The following is a 14,134-nucleotide window of genomic DNA, read 5'->3' as shown; positions in this document are numbered from 1 at the left end:
TTGATCCTTCCCGCCACTCAAGTGGAAACGTGCTGACATCACCAGATTTGATAAAGATCATGTGACCGTGCCCTCAGGACCTTAAAAACAAGACCAAGGTTCTGGTGGTCCACGGACTGAGGAGTGTCGAATTTAAGCGTCTTTTTGTTGGGCGTGTGTTTTCTTTCTTTAGCTTGCAACCTAACGCCTAGTCGGCCATTGTGTCCGCGCCGCCGTAACTCGTTTGAAGTCGCCATCAGGCCACATTGAGAGATGACATCGTTTACTTGATGACACGAGCCAGCTAGTGATCAGCAGGCTAAGTGTTAGCTAGCAATTAACGAGTTAGTTGCCAGCTCGTTATTAGCAGGCTAAGTGTTAGCTAGCAATTAACGAGTTAGTTGCCAGCTCGTTATTAGCAGGCTAAGTGTTAGCTAGCAATTAACGAGTTAGTTGCCAGCTCATTATTAGCAGGCTAAGTGTTAGCTAGCAATTAACGAGTTAGTTGCCAGCTCGTTATTAGCAGGCTAAGTGTTAGCTAGCAATTAACGAGTTAGTTGCCAGCTCGTTATTAGCAGGCTAAGGGTTAGCTAGATATTGGCATGCTAGTTGCCAGCTAGAGATCAGCATGCTAAGTGTTAGATAGCAATCAACGAGTTATTTGCCAGCTCGTTAACAGCAGGCTAAGTGTTAGCTAAAGATTGACTAGTTAGTTTCCAGCTTGTTTTTAAAGGCTAAGTGTTAGCTAGCAATTAACGAGTTAGTTGCCAACTCGTTATTAGCAGGCTAAGTGTTAGCTAGCAATTACAGAGTTAGTTGCCAGCTTGTTATTAGCAGGCTAAGTGTTAGCTAGAGATTGGCATGCTAGTTGCCAGCTAGCAATCAGCAGGCTAAGTGTTAGCCAGCAATGAACAAGTTAGTTGTCAGCCTGCGATCAGCAAGCTAAGTGTCAGCTGGCAGTTAACAAGTTAGTTGCCAGCTCTTTATAGCAGGCTAAGTGTTAGCTAGCAATTAACGAGTTAGTTGCCAGCTCGTTATTAGCAGGCTAAGTGTTAGCTAGAGATTGGCATGATAGTTGCCAGCTAGCGATCAGCAGGCTAAGTGTCAGCTGGCAGTTAACAAGTTAGTTGCCAGCTCTTTATAGCAGGCTAAGTGTTAGCTAGCAATTAACGAGTTAGTTGCCAGCTTGTTATTAGCAGGCTAAGTGTTATCTAGCAATTAACGAGTTAGTTTCCAGCTCGTTATTAGCAGGCTAAGCGTTAGCTAGATATTGGCATGCTAGTTGCCAGCTAGAGATCAGCATGCTAAGTGTTAGCTAGCAATCAACGAGTTAGTTGTCAGCTCGTTAACAGCAGGCTAAGTGTTAGCTAAAGATTGACTAGTTAGTTACCAGCTTGTTTTTAAAAGGCTAAGTGTTAGCTAGCAATTAACGAGTTAGTTGCCAACTCGTTATTAGCAGGCTAAGTGTTAGCTAGCAATTACAGAGTTAGTTGCCAGCTTGTTATTAGCAGGCTAAGTGTTAGCTAGAGATTGGCATGCTAGTTGCCAGCTAGCAATCAGCAGTCTAAGTGTTAGCCAGCAATGAACACGTTAGATGCCAGCTGGTTATTAGCAGGCTAAGTGTTAGCTAGCAATTAAGGAATAAGTTGCCAGCTCGTTATTAGCAGGCTTAGTGTTAGCTAGCAATTAACGAGTTAGTTGCCCGCTAGTTATTAGCAGGCTAAGTGTTAGCTAGCAATTAACAAGTTAGTTGCCAGCTCGTTATTAGCAGGCTAAGTGTTAGCTAGCAATTAACGAGTTAGTTGCCAGCTCGTTATTAGCAGGCTAAGTGTTAGCTAGCAATTAACGAGTTAGTTGCCAGCTCGTTATTAGCAGGCTAAGGGTTAGCTAGATATTGGCATGCTAGTTGCCAGCCAGAGATCAGCATGCTAAGTGTTAGCTAGCAATCAACGAGTTAGTTGCCAGCTCGTTAACAGCAGGCTAAGTGTTAGCTAAAGATTGACTAGTTAGTTACCAGCTTGTTTTTAAAAGGCTAAGTGTTAGCTAGCAATTAACGAGTTAGTTGCCAACTCGTTATTAGCAGGCTAAGTGTTAGCTAGCAATTACAGAGTTAGTTGCCAGCTTGTTATTAGCAGGCTAAGTGTTAGCTAGAGATTGGCATGCTAGTTGCCAGCTAGCAATCAGCAGTCTAAGTGTTAGCCATTGATGAACACGTTAGTTGCCAGCTGGTTAATAGCAGGCTAAGTGTTAGCTAGCAATTAACGAGTTAGCTTGCTGATCGCAGGCTGACAACTAAGTGTCAGCTGGCAGTTAACAAGTTAGTTGCCAACTCTTTATTAGCAGGCTAAGTGTTAGCTAGCAATTAACGGGTTAGTTGCCAGCTCGTTTTTAGCAGGCTAAATGTTAGCTAGAGATTGGCATGCTAGTTGCCAGCTAGCGATCAGTAGGCTAAGTGTTAGCCAGCAATTAACAAGTTAGTTGCCAGCTAGTTATTAGCAGGCTAAGTGTTAGCTAGCAATTAACGAGTTAGTTGCCAGCCTGCGATCAGCAAGCTAAGTGTCAGCTGGCAGTTAACAAGTTAGTTGCCAACTCTTTAATAGCAGGTTAAGTGTTAGCTAGCAATTAACGAGTTAGTTGCCAGCTCGTTATTAGCAGGCTAAATGTTAGCTAGAGATTGGCATGCTAGTTGCCAGCTAGCGATCAGTAGGCTAAGTGTTAGCCAGCAATTAACAAGTTAGTTGCCAGCTGGTTATTAGCAGGCTAAGTGTTAGCTAGCAATTAACGAGTTAGTTGCCAGCCTGCGATCAGCAAGCTAAGTGTTAGCTGGCAATTAACAAGTTAGTTGCCAGCTCTTTTTTAGCAGGCTAAGTGTTAGCTAGCAATTAACAAGTTAGTTTCCAGTTGGTTATTAGCAGGCTTAGTGTTAGCTAGAGATTGTCATGGTATTTGCCAGCTAGCGATCAGCAGGCTAAGTGTTAGTTAGCAATTAACGAGTTAGTTGCCAGCTAGATATTAGCAGGCTAAGTGTTAGCTAGAGAATGGCATGCTAGTTGCCGGCTAAGTGTTAACTAGCCATTAGCGCGCTCTTTGCCAGCTTCCGACCAGCAGGCTAAGTGACAGCTGGCAATTAACGCACTAGTTACCAGTTTACAATTATTTGTCTTAGTGTTGGATTAGCATTCTAGTCACCAGCTAGCTGTTAGCGGACTAAATATCAACTAGCCCAGCTAGCGATTAACGTGTTAACCGCCAACTAGCTATTAGCGTGCTAATTGTCAGATAGTGATTAACACGCTACTTCCAGGCCAGCTATACTATATAATACTTTTGTTGATTTGAAACAATTGTACACAAGAAGTAGAAATTAGGGGTCCAGTCAGTTTGGGGACACTTGGCTGGAAAATGTTGGAGTTTAAAGACCATGATGCTTGTGCAATGGATCATGGGAAAGTAGCGAGGGGTCTTGATTGCGCAATATTTTCATATTTTTGTGAGAGTGAACGCTCCTGGTCCTGGACACAACCTTTGGATGGTGGGAGCTGGGGGGAGGATGGGTGCGGGTTCACAGACTGCCGATCATGTAATCCTGGATTACAGCGCTATCATCCCGAGATCAGCCCAGCAGGGGGTCTTATCTCCGGCAGACTCAGACTGGGCGGGGCTTAGCGTTGTGCAAACGACCACAATTTATACTTCGTCATCCAATCACCTGAGCTCCTTTCGTGTCACATGACCTGGGTGACGCCCTGCAAGGTCAGCCTTCCTTATGTCCCCCGAAAGTAAGAAGGTCTCCTTCCTTCTCACCAAAATAACTTTTGGAGCACGAAAGAAATGGAGTGAACCCTCTTGTCGTCTTTATCTTGGGAATTTCACGACAACTAACGATTCAATTTGATTCAATGACCATGCGATTCAGAATCCGGTCTGGATTCAAATCGATTCTCTCGATGACTTTTACACGCAATATTATCAAGAAATAAGACTTGTCATTCAGGCTTACATTTATTTTCATTTTTAACTAACTAACTCACTTACTTGTCAACTAGCTATCTATCTAACTGCCTACCTAACCAGCCAAGTAAATACAAAGATGACTAACTAACTAATTGACAAACTACACAACTAACTAACAAACTGACTAAATAAATAACCAGCTTACCAATTACTTTACCACTAAATACATAAATATCTTAATAACTTACTAGCTGTGTAATTAACTAGCCAACTAATTAACTGACTAACAAGATGACTAAATGACAAACTAACAAGCTGACTAACAAGCTATTTAACTAACAAACTAAGTAAGTGACTAAGTAACTTGCCAAGTAAACAACAAGCTAACTAACAAAACAACTCTCTGACAACCTAGATAACACATTAACAATCAAATTTTCAAACCGTGGACTTTGGGGTTTGGATTGTTTTTCCGAGGCAAAGGAAAGTTGGCACGAGCAAGGCGTGGATGTAAGTACACATTTATTTTTAATCCTATAACAAAAAAAAAAGGCAAACAAAAAAGGCGCACACAATGGCGGAGAACAAACTTGACTAGAAAACAAAACTAGCACTATGGCATGACTATAGACAAAAAAACAAAACTCAACAACTGTGACATAAAAAAAACAAAAACTTACGTGGCATGAGCAGGAGGGAAACTATGGGCGGAGTGATTAGCAAGCATGGCATGGCATGGCATGAAGGAAGTAGGGGTAAAGTTGCCAGGCTGACTTCCTGAAAACTTCCGGTTTAAATAGCAGACATGATAATTGCGAACAGGTGTGAGACATGAGGACAGGGACGTGACATGAGGACAAGGTGAAAACTAATGAGTTGGCATGGTAACAAAGCAAACAAGGAAGTGCAGGAACAGGAACTGAGAGTCCAATAAACAACACCGAACATGACCAAAACAAAACATGATCCCATAGACGTGACACAAATAATAAGCTAATTAATTAACTATATATATATATATATATATATATATATATATATATATATATGTTAATGATAATATATTATTATCATTAACATGTATTATTTTATATATGATATATTGTGTATTACTATCACTAGCATGTATAATATATATATATATATATATATATACATACATATATATACATATATATACTAGCATGTTATATATATATATGTATATACATATATATATAATATACATGCTAGTAATACTAATAAACAATATATCACACATAATATAATACATGTTAATGATAAAAATAAACAATATATATAATACTATACATGCTAATGATAATAAACAATATATCAAATACTATTATCTATGCTAATGATAATAATAAACAATATATCATATATATATTATTACTGTATGCATGCAAATGATGATGATGATAATAATAATAATAATAATAAACAATATGCTCCAGCACCCCCCGCCACCCCTGACTCCGCAAGGGACACGCGGTAGAAAATGGGTGGATGGATGGATATCATTCAATATTATACATTTTAATTATCATAATAAACAATATATCATATATAATATACATGCTAATTCTAATAATACACAATATATCATATTCAATTTTATACATGCTAATGATAATAATAAGCAATATATTATTTATAATATTATACATGTTAATGATTATAATAAGCAATATATTATATATAATATTATACATGCTTATGAAAATAATAAACAACTTATCATATATAATTTTATACATGCTAATATTTGCAAGTCAGGTCTGTGTTTAAATTACCCACAATGCACAGCAACCCATACATGTACTGTATTCCACTAGACTGGATTAGATTTTTTTTGTCTTTTTAAAAGTTATTATTATTAGTTTATTGTTATGTTTGTTTCATTTCAACGAAGAGCAAAACTTTTTAATATGGTTAATATGGTGCCCACGCTCCAGTCCAGTAGGGGGCGATAGTGCACACGCACTATTTGCTTACCACCAATCAATCCGACAGGATTTTTTTGGTCTCGCTCTCATTAACTCCACATGCTGTTGGCTTTTTTGTGCATGTGGATATTTGGCTCCACCTCCAACGCTGAGTTTGGAACCAAAAGTAGATTCTCTTGAATCCTCCTGGTGAAGTTTTGTGTTTGTTTTGTGTCTTGCAGTTGGAGGCTACACGTACAGGAACCAGCGCAAGCTGACGGAGGACATGGACTGGTCGTATGACGGTGAGTCGCTTCAAAACAAGAAATTTAATTGAAATAATCTAAACAATCAAAATAGTCTAAAAAAGTAAATTCAGGTTAGGTCAAATACGTCAGTATGTGTCAATCCCCAAAGCTAAGTGTTAGCATCTATGCTATTACTTAGCATACATGTTAACTATTTTTTTTCTGTACATTTTGCCACTGTACACCACATTGTCATATAATTTGGTAGGTAGCAGATTGTGTTAGCATGCATGCTAACATAATTTTTTTCTTAAGTTTTCCAGCCTGATGAAATCTTAAGTATTGAATGAGTAGAGAATCCTTTAAAATCGGGGAAAAAATCATTTTTGAATCGAGAATCGTGACCCTAAGAATCGATATTGAATCGAATCGTGGGACACCCAAAGATTTGCAGCCCTAATATATATATATATATATATATATATATATATATATATATATATATATATATGTGTGTGTGTGTATATATAAAATGTGTATATATGTGTATATGTATATATACATATATATATAAGTTTATATGTGTGTGTATATGCGTGTATATGTATGTGTTTAAATGTATATATATGTATATTTATATATTTTTAAACTGTCATTGCTCAAAAATAATTAATCAAAATTGTTATAATCATTGACCTATTCAAAGATCCAATTACTTCACATCAAATATTCCACATTGCAAACACTAACAAATTAAACAAACAAAAAATTGTGCAAAAAGACAAATAAATTATAAAAAGCTTAAATGTTGATACTAATAATGAATAAAACCACAAATATTTGCATTTAAAATATTTTTTTTAGCATTTTTTCATTACAAATGACCTGATGATGTCACACTAATACCATATTGAAATATATTAATAACCATATTCATACTTTTACATGCTTGAAAGTTACCTGCCACTGCTGTTCTTTTTAGAATATTAAATAATTGACTATTGTTGTTATTTATCATCATCTTTATTAGCACCGTATTGCAGGGTTGTAACATATATTGGTACGAGTGACGTACCGCGGTACTACTGAATGAAAAAAGGTACTATACTGCCTTTAAAAATACTTGGTTTTTCCATGGATGTGAGTTGACACACACACACACACACAGAGATCACTTACAAGCGGAAACAGCGTGGGGACAGAAAAGGCAGAATGGACGTATTTTGGATCAAAAACGATAAAGGTGTAGATATAAACACTTTTAAAACGTGGCTAGCGAGCAGCTAACATCCCTCGACAGTTTTTAGCTACTTCTATATCACTAATGTTTATTAACAATAATTGAACAAGTAGATTAATAATGTTGAGAAAATAATAAAATGAGAAATGACACATTAAAGGCCTACTGAAACCCACTACTGCCGACCACACAGTCTGATAGTTTATATATCAATGATGAAATATTAACATTGCAACACATGCCAATACGGCCTTTTTAGTTTACTAAATTACAATTTTAAATTTCCCGCGGAATTTCGTCTTGAAAACGTCGCGGAATGATGACGTGTGTTTGTGACGTTGTTGGTTGGAGGGTACATACTAGCCCAGCACCATTTACGGCTAAAAGCCGTCTCTTTTCATCGCATAATTACACAGTAATTTGGACATCTGTGTTGCTGAATCTTTTGCAATTTGTTCAATTGATAATGGAGACGTCAAAGAAGAATGCTGTTGGTGGAAAGCGGTGGATCGCAGCTGCCTTTAGTACCGAAACATATTGTTTGTTGTGAAGCTTTAACACAGAGCGGTCAAGCGAACATGTTTTCTCTACGTCAACCAGGATGTTTTTGGATGGGGGAAATTGTGATATACATCTTACCGGAGACATCAGTGGATAATGCGTCCTCCTGCAGTTGTCACAAAATGGCTTGGACGTGGATAGTTTTTTCGACGCAGATGAGAATCAGCACGAGCGAGGCGTGGACGTGAGTACATGGTTGTTTATTTAAACACTATAATAAAAAATAAACAAACTAAGGGCGCTCACAAGGAGGTACAGACACTTGGCTATGAACAAACAAAAGACTAGCATAAATGCTGCGAACATGAAACAAAAACCCTATTGCTCGATTGGCATGAATAATAATAAACTATAAACAAACCTAGCACAATGGCATGAATGCAAAAACTTACACGGCATGGAACTATGGACGAGGGCATGAAGGAGGTGCAGCTTGGGTAGCATGTGTGCGAGTGTGAAGATCCCAGAAAGCAGACAAGAAAAAGAGTGACTTAAGTAGCTATGATGATTAGTGAAAACAGGTGTGAGGCTGAGGACAGGGACGTGACATGACAAGTGAAAAGTAATGAGTTGGCATGGAGACGAAAACAAACCAGGAAGTACCAAGACAGAACTTAAATGTCCAAAAAACTAAACATAACCTGACCAACACCAACACATAAACTTACAGGCGTGACAGCAGTAGCTGTCAAAAAAGGCAGCTGGGAACTTGGCTCCTCCGTGGCTTCCATCAAAGACACTGGCGTTCACCACAGCCATCCGACTTTGAGGTATGTCTTTACAATCTCACTAAAACACTATTAAAACAATAAGCAGATAAGGGATGTTCCAGAATTATCCTTGTCTAATTACATCTGAAACTCTCATACTGCAGCCGCCCGGAGCCGTCGCTTTTTATTTTATTTATTTATTTTTCTAGTCCTTCACTCTAACTTTCCTCATCCACAAATCTTTCATCCTCGCTCAAATTAACGGGGAAATTGACGCTTTCTCGGTCCGAATTGCTCTTACTGCTGGTGGCTCACATTATAAACAATGTGAGGATGTGAGGAGCCTTCACACCGGTGACGGCACGTGCACATACTTCCGGTAAAGGCAAGGCTTGTTTATTAGCGACCAAAAGTTGCAAACTTTATCGTCGATGTTCTCTACTAAATCCTTTCAGCAAAAATATGGCAATATCGCGAAATGATCAAGTATGACACATAGAATGGACCTGCTATCCCCGTTTAAATAAGAAAATCTCATTTCAGTAGGCCAGGGGTAGGGAACCTATGGCGCGCGAGCCAGATGTGGCTCTTTTGATGACTGCATCTGGTTCTCGGATAAATCTGAGCTGACATTGCTTAACACGATAAGTAATGAATAATTCCAATTGTAATCACAGTGTTAAAAGTAACGTTCAAAATATAAAACATTGTCATGCATTTTTAATCCATCCATCCGTTTTCTGCCGCACCTGTTCAAGAAGTTGCGTCAAAGGTAAGAAGTTATTTATTTATTATTGGTTAGTGTGGGGCTTGCCCTCCTGGGGGTTTTCTTCAGACCACCAAGCACCGACATAAGAGCCTGTTTCAGGGTTACAATATTGTTTTATTTTTCAATTAGTCTCTCAGTTGCTGTCCAGCAATTGTCTTCTTCTCTTTCGTTCTCGCTCGCGCTCTGGCTCCAGCCCCAGCCCCAACCCCGTCTCTCCTCCTGGCTTCTGCTTATAACAGAGCGACAGATGATTAGATAACAAGGCCCAGGTGGGCCTTCTACGCACCTGTCGCTGATTTCAAGGCCGATCCTGGCGACGCCCCGCTTCGTTGCAGGCCCGCAGGCCACGACCCCTCCACATTTAGCTTCATAATAACAATGTTATCACAAAGAATAAGAGACTTATTATACTCTAGAAATGTTGGTCTTACTTAAAAATGCACACGTTTAGTTGTGTTCAGTGTTAAAAAAATATTATATGGCTCTTAAGTAAATACATTTTAAAATATTTGGCTTCTTGGCTCCTTCAGTCAAAAAGGTTCCCGACCCCTGCAGTAGGCCTTTAACTGCAATTGTCAACAGACTAATTAGGACTTTTTGTTTGTTTACTTTATACTAAAAGACAAGTTGTCTAGTGTGTTCAACATATTATTTCATGCATATTTTATATTTTTTTTGTCCCCTTTATTTTGAAAAGTATCGCAGAATGGCAGCAAGTACTGCTGTTCTAGTCCTTCACTCTAACTTTCCTCATCCACGAATCTTTCATCCTCGCTCAAATTAATGGGGAAATTGTCGCTTTATCTGTCCGAATTGATCTTACTGCTGGTGGCTGAACACACTAGACAACTTGTCTTTTAGTATAAAGTAAACAAACAAAAACTCCTAATTAGTCTGTTGACAATTGCAGTTAAAGGCCTACTGCAGGGGTCGGGAACCTTTTTGACTGAAAGAGCCAAGAAGCCAAATATTTTAAAATGTATTTACTTAAGAGCCATATAATATTTTACTTTATACTAAAAGACAAGTTGTGTAGTGTGTTCAACATATTATTTCATGCATATTTTATATTTTTTTTCTCCCCTTTATTTTGAAAAGTATCGCAGAATGGTAGCAAGTACTGCTGTTCTTTCTTCAATGTAAACGCACATTTAAATTCTATTGTACACTGATTAATTGAGTCAAATATGCATATGGAAAATAGTCTCAAGTGACTTATTAGTGGAACTGAAAGTATGAAGTAAGAATTGAAGCGAGCAGAATGTGTCCCTGGCTGAAAGGACACTTTTGTGTAGTCGATGCTGACGTCAGCTGGTTTATGGTCCGCGTTCTCATGATGAACACTAAAGAAGAGGTCTGCTTGGTCCTCCCTCCATTGTGGTCCAGTAACGACTATGACAAATTCATTCCGCCGTTTGTCTACTCCGAACTTCGGAGCCGCTTGTTGCGCTCCTCTATTGTTTCTCGCTTTTCAGCCGCTGCACTCGCGTCTATTCACCCGTCTTCGGGCGCCGACAATCCATTTTCAATACTTGCGTACCGTGTGACAGGCGTGACCAAACATTTTACAGTCAGGATCGCATACATATGGGAAAACAAACCCCAACAAAATTAAAATGGGGAGCCACTTGTATACATTTTGTACATTAAAAGGTTTTTGTGATTTTTAAAATGAACATAAAATAATGTCGGCCTGTAACATGCCAATGTATGTATATATATATATACATATATATATACATACATATATGTTTGTATATATACATACATACTGTACATACCTATGTATATATATATGTATGTATATATGTATATATGTGTGTATACATGCATATGTATATATATATATGTATATATGTGTGTGCGTGTGCACATGTATGTAAGTACAAACCCCGTTTCCATAAGAGTTGGGAAATTGTGTTAGATGTAAATATAAACAGAATATAATGATTTGCAAATCCTTTTCAACCCATATTCAGTTGAATATGCTACTAAGACAACATAAATTTGATGTTCAAACTGATAAACTTATTTTTTTTTGCAAATAATCATTAACTTTAGAATTTGATGCCAGCAACACATGACAAAGAAGTTGGGAAAGGTGGCAATCAATATTGATAAAGTTGAGGAATGCTCATCTAACACTTATGTGGAACATCCCACGGGTGTGCAGGCTAATTGGGAACAGGTGGGTGCCATGATTGGGTATAAAAACAGGTTCCCAAAAAATGCCCAGTCTTTCACAAGAAAGGATGGGGCGAGGTACACCCCTTTGTCCACAACTGTGTGAGCAAATAGTCAAACAGTTGAAGAACAACGTTTCTCAAAGTGCAATTGCAAGAAATCTAGGGATTTCAACATCTACGGTCCATAATATCATGAAAAGGTTCAGAGAATCTGGAGAAATCACTGCACGTAAACGGCATGGCCGGAAACCAACATTGAATGACCGTGACTTTCGATCCCTCAGAAGGCACTGTATCTAAAACCGACATCAGTTTCTAAAGGATATCACCACAATGACTCAGGAACACTTCAGAAAACCACTGTCACTAAATACAGTTTGTCGCTACATCTGTAAGTGCAAGTTAAAGCTCGACTATGCAAAGCGAAAGCCATTTATCAACAACATCCAGAAACACCCCAGGCTTCTCTGGGCCCGAGATCATCTAAGATGGACTGATGCTAAGTGGAAAAGTGTTCTGTGGTCTAACGAGTCCACATTTTAAATTGTTTTTGGAAATATTCGACATCGTGTCATCCGGACCAAAAGGGAAGCGAACCATCCAGACTGTTATCGATGCTAAGTTCAAAAGCCAGCATCTGTGATGGTATGGGAGTGCATTAATGCCCAAACCATGGGTAACTTACACATCTGTGAAGGCACCATTAATGCTGAAAGGTACATACAGGTTTTTGAAAAACATATGCTGCCATTGAACGACTGAAACTCTACATAAGACAAGTATGGGAAAGAATTACACTTTCAAAGCTTCAACAATTAGTTTCCTCAGTTTATTGAGTGTCGTTAAAAGAAAAGGTGATGTAACACAGTGGTGAACATGCCCTTTCCCAACTACTTTGGCACGTGTTGCAAACATGAAATTCTAAGTTAATTATTATTTGCAAAAAAAAACAACTCTATGTGAGTTTGAACATCAAATATCTTGTCTTTGTAGTGCATTCAACTGAATATGGGTTGAAAATGATTTGCAAATCATTGTATTCCGTTTATATTTACATCTAACACAATTTCCCAACTCATATGGAAACAAGGTTTGTATATGTATGTATGTGTGTGTTTATATATGTATTTGTTTACAGTATATGTATATATGTGTGTGAATGTGCATATGAATTTATTATGGGTCTACTGAAAATGTGAGCAAATCTGCTGGATCAAAAGTATACATACAGCAATGTTAATATTTGCTTACATGTCTCTTGGAAAGTTTCACTGCAATAAGGCGCTTCTGGAAGCCATCCATAAGCTTCTGGCTGAATTTTTGACCACTCCTCTTGACAAAATTGGTGCTGTAGAGTTAAGTTTGTTGGTTTTCTGACATGGACTTGTTTCTTCAGCATTGTCCACACGTTGAAGTCAGGACTTTGGAAAGGCCATTTTAAAACCTTAATTCTAGCCCGATTTAGCCATTCCTTTGCCACTTTTGACATGTGTTTGGGGTCATTGTCCTGTTGGAACACCGCAACTGCGTCCAAGACCCAACCTCCGGGCTGATGATTTTAGCTTTTCCTGAAGAATTTGGAGGTAATCCTCCTTTTTCATTCCATTGGCAGCAAACCAGGGCCAGAGCATAATACTACCACCACCATGCTTGACGGTAGTGATGGTGTTCCTGGGATTAAAGGCCTCACCTTTTCTCCTCCAAACATATTGCTGGGCATTGTAGCCAAACAGCTTTTTGCACACCACTAACAACCGGGACATCCTCTGTGTGTGTGTGTGTGTGTGTGTGTGTGTGTGTGTGTGTGTGTGTGTGCATGCGCTGATTGACCTGCCAATATCCATCCTGGCCCAGGAGCCACTCTGCTGACCTGGTTGTGTGCTGGTGGAAGGAGCACCAGCAGCCAATTAGAATAGGTTGTGAGGGTCACATGACCACCGATGCACCTGCTAATCGCAACAACGCTTAATTAGCACGGCAGCTGTTGTTAACATCTGCAGAAATAGTCCAAGAGAACATTTGGTTCGTGAAGGAAACCCAGATCCCCTCCAGCTGACTGTAATTACTTTCAGACACCCTGCTGACAAGCGGCTAGCAGCTGATTGTGTCCCCTAAGGTCATAACAATCACTTCATTATGGCAAATAAACGGCATTTCTTAGTGTTTTGAGTGACATTATTATTTTACTGGTTAAACATGTTGCACACGGAGAGCAAGTCAGGAGCACGCATGCTAATAGCTAAGCTAATTGCTAAGCTAGCAAATAAGTGCTGAGTAAAGTTATAATAAAAATAAAATAATACAATATAACAGTGAATTAAATTATATAGCGCTTGGTACGTGTACAAGTTATCGGAAAATCCAGACCAGGGGTCACCAACCTTTTTGAAACCAAGAGCTACTTCTCGGGTACTGATTAATGCGAAGGGCTACCAGTTTGATACACACTTAAATAAATTGCCAAAAATAGCCAATTTGCTCAATTTACCTTTAATAAAAAAATATATATATATGAAAAAAATGGGTATTTCCGTCGTACATTTTTTTTCCTTTTAAGGA

The 14,134-nt window shown here is 38.6% G+C and overlaps 1 protein-coding gene across 3 annotated transcripts in view; it reads left to right on the top strand.

Annotated features, from left to right (window-relative positions):
* Window positions 1-14,134, top strand: part of ptprz1a (protein tyrosine phosphatase receptor type Z1a) — a 127,214-nt gene that overhangs the window by 36,480 nt on the left and 76,600 nt on the right. For all 3 annotated transcript variants that reach the window (XM_061894383.1, XM_061894384.1, XM_061894382.1), the window contains exon 2: window positions 6,104-6,166. In XM_061894383.1, coding sequence (XP_061750367.1) covers window positions 6,104-6,166 — 63 coding nt within the window. The remainder of the gene's footprint in view (window positions 1-6,103; window positions 6,167-14,134) is intronic.

Source organism: Nerophis ophidion, linkage group LG03 (genome assembly GCF_033978795.1).
Source record: "Nerophis ophidion isolate RoL-2023_Sa linkage group LG03, RoL_Noph_v1.0, whole genome shotgun sequence".
NCBI lineage: Eukaryota > Metazoa > Chordata > Actinopteri > Syngnathiformes > Syngnathidae > Nerophis > Nerophis ophidion.
This window is presented reverse-complemented; position numbering and strand designations above follow the sequence as displayed.